This window comes from Sminthopsis crassicaudata, chromosome 1, assembly GCF_048593235.1.
Source record: "Sminthopsis crassicaudata isolate SCR6 chromosome 1, ASM4859323v1, whole genome shotgun sequence".
In the NCBI taxonomy this organism is placed as follows: domain Eukaryota; kingdom Metazoa; phylum Chordata; class Mammalia; order Dasyuromorphia; family Dasyuridae; genus Sminthopsis; species Sminthopsis crassicaudata.
Genome location: NC_133617.1, coordinates 229,879,296 through 229,889,209, shown reverse-complemented (window position 1 = coordinate 229,889,209; position 9,914 = coordinate 229,879,296). Strand labels below are relative to the sequence as shown.

General features: G+C 35.2%; 1 protein-coding gene across 2 annotated transcripts in view; it reads left to right on the top strand.

Annotated features, from left to right (window-relative positions):
- Positions 1-95: 95 nt before the first annotated feature.
- NDC80 (NDC80 kinetochore complex component) overlaps positions 96-9,914 on the top strand; it is a 38,893-nt gene continuing 29,074 nt past the window's right edge. The window contains exons 1-2 of one of the 2 annotated variants that reach the window (XM_074276049.1): positions 96-248; positions 6,238-6,347. In XM_074276049.1, coding sequence (XP_074132150.1) covers positions 6,247-6,347 — 101 coding nt within the window. In that variant the 5' untranslated portion in view covers positions 96-248; positions 6,238-6,246. The remainder of the gene's footprint in view (positions 249-6,237; positions 6,348-9,914) is intronic. The other variant, XM_074276058.1, reaches the window with a different exon arrangement.

The window sequence follows — 9,914 nt, the reverse complement described above, 5'->3', positions numbered from 1 at the left end:
TAGAGCGCGACAGAGAACAGGCGAGCGCGTTCTTGGAGAGAAGAACGCACTGCAGAGAGCGCGCACGTCGTGGGTGACGTATGACGAAAGATGCCGCGGAGATTTTTAAAATTCGAAGCGGATAGGTGGCGGCTGTGTTTGCTGTAGTCCTGACTTTGGGCTGTCTTAGGACCCTTCTTCCTGCCCCTTCCTCCGCGTTCCGAGCCCGGCTGTCTGTCTTATTCTTAAGGTGTAAGAAGACTGGAAAGGTAGGAAGGATCCAAGTGAGGTTTTAAAAACCAAGCAGAAGAGTTTATATTTGATTCTTGAGGTAATAGGGAGCCATTGAAATTCACTGAGGAAGGGGGAAATAGGGTCGGAACTGTGCTTGACGAAAGTCACATAGATAGCTGAGTGGGGGATGGACTGGGGGAAGGAGTACTTTTTGGCCCAGATGGAGTAGATCGAGCCTTGCACTCTGCAGATAGGGCATTGATGGGTCTATGTTCTGAACTGCCACTTATTACTTGTTTGAGCTTCACTGTCTGAGAAATAGCTCCCTATTTTGTACGAGTCAGTAACAAGTCTGGACGAAGTGATCCCCACTGCCTCTTCTCCCTCTGGCTCTCACCGAACATCTGAGAGTAGAAACAGAGGCCGGTAAACGAGAAAAGCAGATCAGCTTGCTAGAACCTGCATTCCGGGGCAAAAACTCTTAGTTATCCAGGGAGATGGAACAAAGTCTTTTAAGAACTGGAGGCAAGAAAAAGTCTTTTTGCTTTATTCATTGAATACTAAATACAACTAATGTTAAAAGTATTTTTGCTTCATTCAACTAATGTTTAAATGAACATGACTAATACTGATCAATTGCCAAGCATTTTATTAAGTATTTGCTAGTAATGTGCAAGGGCACAGGCAAAATTGAAACTGACATTATTCCCTGATTATTCTTTAAATGAGGGACATGTATATGTGAGAGACATATATAAGTGAAGATGAGAGCATGCATAAGAAGATACAAAATGCAAGTCAATTTTGTGGGAAAGGCACTAGCAACTTGAAGGGATCAGGAAAGATTTCCTATAGATGGTGGCACTTTGGAAGAGAAGGGGTCCCAAAGTTAAGGGGAGAAAGAAATGTGTTCCAAGCATAGGGGCTGTTCTTTGTTATTGTTTACACTTTTTCTCAAAAATGATGACATCTGGGAAGTGATGTTGAGACATGCAAGTGAATTAGATTTAAGCAAGGGAGGACTGGGCAAGGTCACCTGCCTTATTTTCCTCTCCAGAGCCATCTGGGTCCTGTGGTAAGATATAGACCAGGATGACTGGAGATGGCCTTGGATGCAGTAGGAGGCCTTTTTAAGAGTCTTTAATAGGTCTCAGTAATTAAGTCTAGGTAAGAAAGAATAAGGTCAAGTGTGGCATTTTTTACCTCATCATAAATAAATAAGGTTCAGTCTGGGAGAAGACACTCAGGGTTTCTGCCCTTTCAAGGCTTAGGGACCAATGCTGTGGTAGGAGTTGGAGTATTATGTATAGGGAAGAAAAAGAAGGCCAATTTATGGGGCAGCCAGGTGGTACAGTGGGTAGAGCCCCAGCCCTGAAGTCAGGACAACCCAAGTTCAAATCTAGTATGAGACACCTGAGTTCAAATATGGTCTGAGACACTTAATGCTTCCTAGCTGTGTGACTCTGGGCAAGTCACTTAACCCAAATTGCCTCAGCGAAAGAAAGAAAGAAAGAAAGGTCAATTTAGAAAAACATATATAAGAGAATAAGAGTAATGTGTAAAAGGATTAAAGATAAATTGAAGGCATGTTATGAAAGGCTTTAAATACCAAACAAATCTATGTTTTATACAGAGGCAGTGGGGAGCCACTAGAATTTAAGTATTAGTATAATATATTAAGTATAATAATTTATTAAGTAGCAGAGTGACTTGGTCAGAACTGTACTTTAGGAAAATTGTTTTGGCTATTCCGTAGGTATTGAATAACAATGAGGACTGACTTGAGATACGGAGGCCAATGCAGTTACTGAAGTAAACCTTAGGAGAAATGATGAAGGTGGCAAAGAAAGTTTAGTGGTCAGATGACACTAGACCTTGTGATGGATAGAGTGTGGACTTGTCATATGTCCATTCAGCAATAATTTCTTTTCTTTCTTTTTCTTTTTCTTTTTTTTTTTTTAAGTTTTAATAGTTTTTATTTACCAGATATATGCATGGGTAATTTTACAACATTGACAATTGCCAAACCTTTTGTTCTAATTTTTCCCCTCCTTCCCCCTTCCCCCCCAATGCCAGGTTGACCTCCTAGAGATCTTTTCAGCAATAATTTCTTAAACTCTTCCTAGGTTCAAAGCACTAGAGAGACAGAGACAAATGAGAATATCTAACCTCAGGGAGCTTACATTCTATTGGGATAAATACCATGTTAATAAAAATGATAACTAGTTTTTATATAACACTTTAAGGTTTTTAAAATTCTTTACAAATATCTCATCACAATAAACCTGGGGGGGGATAGATACTACTGTTATCCCCATTTTGAAGATGAGAAATCTGAAGCAAAGAGTAAGGATCCCTCAGTTAGGAAATAATTGAATCCAAATTTGAACTTAGGTTTTCTTGAGATCAGGTCCAGCCTTCTAACCATTTCACCATCCAACTGCCATAAAAAGATAGATAAATAGATTTTCTGAGAAATCCTGTGATATTTAAGGTGGACTTCAAAAAGAAGCTAGGGATTCTAAGAGGCAGAGAGATAAGGAGTATATTCCAGGCATCTAACAAAAATGAGATAACCTGTGGAAAAGTAACAGACCGGGAAATAGAATGATATATACAATAAGCATATTAATCTAGCTGGAAAAAAGAATGGGTAAGAGAGAAATGTGTAATGAGCCCATAGAAAAATGTGTAATAAAGTCAAATTGTGAGGGGCTTGAAATGCCACTCAAAAAGTGAGGAAAACCTGGATGTAAATCCCACATAGGATATCCAGGATTCATCTATTGAATTAGAGATGTTGCTATTAAAAATAGAATTTATCAAAAGATGAGCAGTATATCAAATCTAGAATCAATGGCAAGAAAATCAAAATGAGAGAATTTATCAAATTCATAAGAAACACCATGTCTAGAATTGTGCTGAACAATGGGGATGATACAAAGATGGACAAGGCAAAATCTTACCTTTGAGAAATAATATTAACTGACAGTGTTATTTGAAGATTTAAAGAGTTAACATACACTATTTCATTGGCTCCTCACTTCATATGGTCTAGTAGGAATTAGGAACAGTTAAAATTAATTATTTCGCTACACAATGATGATTCAAAATAGTGCATAAGAAAGATAAAAAATGCTATGAGATTCTGGACAAAGATAGTTGGATATAGATAGAGGTAATTTAGGAGAGCTCAGTAGTGCAGTTAATCCACTGCACTACTGATTGGTCAGGAAAACCTGAGTTCAAATCCAGCCTTAGGCACTTAACAATTGTGTGATTCTGGGAAGTCATTTAACCCTCTTTGCCTCAGTTTCTTTATCTTCAAAATGAGCTGGAGAGGGAATACAATCCAATATCTTTTCCAAGAATACCCCAAATGGGGTCAACAATCGGACTGGACAAGAGAAGTGTCATTTGAGTTAGATCTTGAATAATAGGTAGAATTGCAGGAGGCTAAGTTAGGAGAAAAAGGGGATTCCAGGCATAGAAAATATCCTGAGCAAAGGCACACTGGAGAATGTATAAAAAAATGTATTCTAGAAATTTCAATTTAATTTTATATGTGTCATGATAGGCCTCCTTTAGCAATCTAATGAAGCCAACAGACCCCTTTTCAGAATGATGTTTATAAATGCAGAAAATAAAATACGTGGGATTATATTGGAATAGGAGACCAATTACTTTGTAATAAAGATGTAATTTGTTTTTCCCCATCCAAGTTCATAGACTTCCTGAGGCTCTATAAACCCCAAACAACTGTTGACAGTATGTGGGGAAGCATAGTATGAGAAATGACTTGAAAGATAAGTATTTGAAGGGGCAACTACATTGCACAGTTGATAGAGAACTGGCCCTGAAGTCAGGAGGATCTGAGTTCAAATTTGGCCTCAGACACTTAATACCTTCTGGCTGTGTGATTCTGGGCAAGTCACTTAACCCCAACTGCCTCAGCAAAAAAAAAAAAAAAAAAAAAAAAAAAAAAAAGGCATTTGAAAGTTGCTATATTAGAGCTTTGAATGCATGGCTAAAAAATTTAGATCCAAAAGAAGCATTTGAAATCCCTTCCTAATGAGGGCAAAAGGCAGCAGTATGAGGAACAGGTTGAAGGGGCACTAGTTTATCAGCAGTGAGAAGTCCATTGCAAATTTGGAACTATGCCCAAAGGTCTATAGAATTATCCATACCCTTTGATCTAGCAATTCCAAAAAGATAATAAATAGGTGAAAGGTCCCATTTGTACAAAAATATTTGTAGCAGCTCTTTTTTGTGGTGGCAAACAATTGAAAATTTGAGGGGATGCCTATCAATTGAAGAATGGCTAAATAAATTGTGATATATGAATGTAATAGAAAACTATTGTTCCATAAGAAGTGATAAGTAGGTAGATTTCAGAAAAATCTGGAGAGACCAATATGCACTAAAGCTAAGTGAATTGAACATACCTGGAGATTACTGTATATGGAAACAGCCCTGTGTGATGATCAACTATGATAGACAGCTCTTCTCAACATTACAGTGATCTAAGACTGTACCAAAAGACACACGTTGGAAATTGACATCTATATCCAAAGAAAGAATTGTAGAGGCTGAATGTAGATTGAATCATACGATTTTCATGGATGTCCATCAATTTGAGAATGGTTGGGTAAATTATAGTATATGAATGTTATGGAATATTATTGTTTTGTAAGAAATGACCAGCAGGAAGATTTCAGAAAGGCCTGAAAAGACTTACGGCATCAGTTGATGCTGAGTGAAATGAGCAGGACCAGGAGATCATTATACACTTCAACAACAATACTGTATGAGGATGTATTCTGATGTAAGTGGATATCTTCAATGTAGAGAAGATCTAATCCAGTTCTAATTGATCAACGATGGACAGAATCAGTTATACCCAGAGAAGGAACACTGGGAAATGAGTGTAAACTGTTTGCATTTTTTGTTTTCCTTCCCAGGTTATTTTTACCTTCCAAATCCAATTCTTCCTTTGCAACAACAACAACAAAAAATTCGGTTCTGCACATATATATATTGTATCTAGGATATACTACAACATATTTAATATGTATAGGAATGCCTGCCATCTAGAGGAGGGGGATGGAGGGAAAAATTCGGAACAGAAGGGAGTGCAAAAGATAATGTTGTAAAAAATTACCTATGCATATGTACTGTCAAAAAATGTTATAATTATAAAATTAATAATAAAAAATAAGGAAAAAAGCATATGATTTTCATATTTTTAATTTGTTTTTTGTTTTTTCTTCTTTATGGCTTTTCCCTTTTGTTCTGATTCTTCTTTCCCATCATGACTAATAGGTTACTATATTTACCATGATTGTACATGTATGTATAGCCTATTTTAGATTATTTTGGGAAGGGTGGGAGACAAAAATTTGGAACCCAGAATCTTACAAAAATGAATATTGAAAACTATCTTTACATGTAACTGGATTTTTAAATTTTAATTTAATATTTTTACTTCTCCCCAGTTACATGTAAAACAATGTTTTTTACTTTTATTTTTAAAACTTTTAAGTTCCAGATTCTCTCCCATTCTACCCTCCATTAAGAAGGCACTTTTTTTTTTGAAGTTATGCAAAACATTTCTGTAAAAGTTATTTACATGTAATTGGAAAAAAATAAAATTCTGTTAAATAGGTGGAGAGAAGAGTAGGAGAAGGTTGTTGCAGTAATTCAGACCCAGAATGATAAGCATCAGATTAAAGTGATTGCAGTGAAGAATGAAGGAAAGGATCAAGATGAAACATTACAGAAATTGAATGAATAGCACTTAGTAATATAAAAGAGCCCTGGATAAAGGGAAGTAGGAAAATTAAATTAGACAGAGATTTTATACTTGAGAACCTAGGTAAATACTTTCATTGGCAGAAACTATGACCTTCTAATTTTTTTCTTTTAAAAGAAGGTTGGTAATTGCTTCCACACTTATTACTTAACCCCCTTGCCTCTCTACCCCTAATTTTCTCTCCTCCATCCACATTAATTTTATTTACTCAGTTCACAGGGATGAAGAGAAGTTCTGTTTCTACTGGTGCTGCTGGCCGCCAGTCTATGCAGGCTTTGAGATCACAGGATTTCAATAAACAAGGTCTTTATACTCCAGTAACGTAAGTATTACTGACAGTGATGCTTATCTGTACATCTTCGTATTGGAGGGAAAAAAATCTGTACATTTAGGAGATTTTGAAAATGAAGATTATATTGTGATGAGTAGAAGAGATATGGGATTAGAAGGCCTCCCTACTGTTCACTTCTTATAACTTCTTGACCTGATCTTAAATCAGTGAACACTGAACTAGATTCAGAATCATACAGGGATGTTGTATCTGTCTCGTATAAACATAAATAAAAATTTAAACAGTGCAGTTTATCAGAAAATCATGTAACCTTTCATTTAGATTATTTTAAGAAAGACCTGAAGTTTGGTCTCATGTAGAAGAGATAATGGTAATTCATAGAAAAACTACCTGGTTCTTCCTAGGTGTTATGCCTATAATTCCTGTAACTACCATCAGGTAAGTGAGGGTGTCTTGAGTTTTAGTTAGCAATTTACTCTACAAGCCTGGTTAGTGGGGTTATAGTATTTATCACACCATTTCTTAGTGATTTTCCTATAAAAATATGATCACCAGAGTTAGAAAACTTGGCTTGCAACAACCTTATGTTCAGTTATTAAATGACCTTTTTCATATGGTATGCAGTAAATTGGCAATTCATTCATTTAACATATCAGCATATTTGACAATCAGACTAGGCTGAAAAGCAATGACAGTAGTTCTAGTAGAATTTCACAATGCATTATTATCTCAACCACTTACTACCTGTATAACCAGCAGTAATTCACTTATTTATTTCTTCATCTTTAAAATGGGGATGACAGAAGAGGTTGATCAAAATAGTAGAGTAAAGGGCAGCATATGTCCCCCCTCATGGCAGCTATTGGAATTACAGGCGTTTGGTTTTTTTAAAGTGTAAAACACAAGCCTACTGGAAATAACTGCAGCATTTAAAAGCAGGGCTACAGATAGCTTGCTCCAGTCTATTAGAATTCCTGGAAGAGATGGAAGAAGATAAAAATGGACCTTATAAATCAGAAATTCCAGCCAAGAGCCATTTGGATATTTATAATATCATTCTTAGCCAAACAAAATTATCAACTTATAGAATTCAAGCAGTGGAAGGTTATTGTACTCAGTTCGTTACCTACAGTTCCCTTAGCAAATGATTCCCTACTCCTATTATGAATGAAATGAGAACTCTAGAGAGGTATTGTCAAAATCTAATAAAAACAGATTTCTGTGGCTATAAAAACTACAAAGTAGTATCAGTTATATTATATCTTTATTTATGTTGCTAAACATTTTCCAGTTACTTTTTAATCTAGTTTCCTAAAGACTTCTTACTGGGCTTGCAAGTTTGACATTTCTGCTTTAGAGGAAAGCCTTGGAAGGACAGTAAACATAATACAGGAAGTGCAAATTCTGACCCAAGTAAAAGACTAAGAATGAGCTAAAATAAATAAAGGAATGAATAAATAAATAAAATTTCTGTTAAAAATCAAGAATTACTAGAATCAAAAAAAGAGAAAAAAATGAAGAAAGTATAAGGTATCTCTGAGCAAAAACAACAGACCTGGAAAACAGATCAAAGAATGATAATCTAAAAATATTCAGATTATCAGGGGGGGAAAAAAAAAAAAAAGCTTGGGTATCATTCCTTCATAAAAGAAAATTACTCAAACCCTATTAAAATTAGAAGGCAAAATAAAAATAATTCATGCTGGGAAAAAAACTCAAGAATATCATGGGAATCATAATCAAAATTCAGAGCTTCCAAGTTAAAGAAAAATATTATGTGTATACTACTTTGAAATTCCTTGATCAGAATCATATACTGCATGGCAGCTATCATTGTAAAGGACAGGAAAGATTGGAATAAAATATTCCAAAAGACAAAAGATAGATACAGTCCTACAGCCAAAAATTATTCATTTAGCAACATGGAAGATCAAAGAGCCTGGGTGGACCCTTAATGAAACATAGGGCTTCCATACATTCCTGATTTTAAATATGATATTTGAAATACCAAGAGAAAGTTAGAAATGCAAGTAATTGGATCAGTTGGAAGAGACTATACATTGAAGAAGGATTCACATTCTTTTTTTTTTTTTTTTTTAAGCTTTTTATTTATAAAGTATATGCATGGGTAATTTTTCCAACATTGAGCCTTTCATAACTTTTTGTTGAAAATTTTCCCCTTTTTGCCCCTCCTCCTTCCCTATCTAGTAGGTAGTCCAATACATGTTAAATATGTTGAAATACATGTTAGATTCAATATGTGTATACATATTTATAAAATTACCTTGTTGCACAAGAAAAATCAGATCAAGAAGGAAGAAAAAGAAAAACTGAGGAAAAAAAAAATGCAAGCAAATAACAACAGGAGAAAGTGAGAATGCTATGTTGTATTCCATACTCTGTTTCCATGGTTGTCTCTCTGGATGATGGAGATGGTTTTTTTCATCACTGCACAACTGGAACTAGTTTGGGATTCACATTCTAATATGCAGGAAAAAGACAAGTGTCCCTTCAAAATCCTAATGTCTTCAGAGTTCATATGTTCTATAATACAAATAAGGGACCTTATGGTAGTTTTGTTCAGTATAAGTGACTTAAGTAAAAAAATTTTTTTAAAAAGGAATGGGAAATACACTAGGGAAGAGGGAATGGAGTTTACTATTTCATATAATTGGAATATTTGAAAGAAGAGGGTGGGAGAAGTGGCTTTAACAGGGCAATTAGGCAGCTTGGTGAACAGAACTCAGTCAGGAATCTGGAAGACCTGAATCCGAATCTAACCTTAGTCACTTAATAGTTATGTGACACAAGGCAAGTCATTTTTCTCAATTGTAAAATGGGAATTTAAAATAGGACCTACCCCCCAAAGTTAAGAAGGTTAAATGAGATGATATTTGTAGTGTTTAGTACAGTGCCTGGCACATAGTAGGCATTATATAAATGCTCATTTTTTTTTTTTTTCTGTTCCCTAATATAAACCTTGCTTCCCCCTGAACTATACAAAAGAGGGTTGAACAAACAAAATTTGGTGTGGAAAAATCATCAAAAGGAAATCAGGCAGGAATTGTGGAAGAGGAATAGAAATGGGTGAGAAGGGAAATGGAAATACCATTACATTCAGAATTTTTTAAAAAAGAAGAAAAATAAGGATAATATTTGCATTGTCCAGTTTTAACTGCAAAGTACTGTATGAATATTTAAAGTCCATAATTGCACAAGTCAATTTCTTCTGTCAATGTATCCCCTTATAATGCCTTTTTCCCACTGTAGTGTCTTCACAAATTGCTATAACTAAAAAAAGTTGCTGTTAATTCTCCCGAAGCCAAAATTCTGGTATGAAGATTTTTTTCAAACTTAGGCTATTCCTCAAAAGACTAGCATATGTGTCTCTTAACTTTATTAATGCTTTTCTAATTTACTAAAAAGTTTGCAGAGCCTTCAGGAATCCATTATTATTTCTGTGAAGCATTAGAATAGGGAAGAAAGAAAGAATAAACATTTATATAGTCCCTCCTATGCACTAGGCAGTTTACCAAGCCCTTTACAAAAATTATTTTATTTGATCCTCACAAGAACGAGAAGATAGATGCTGTTATC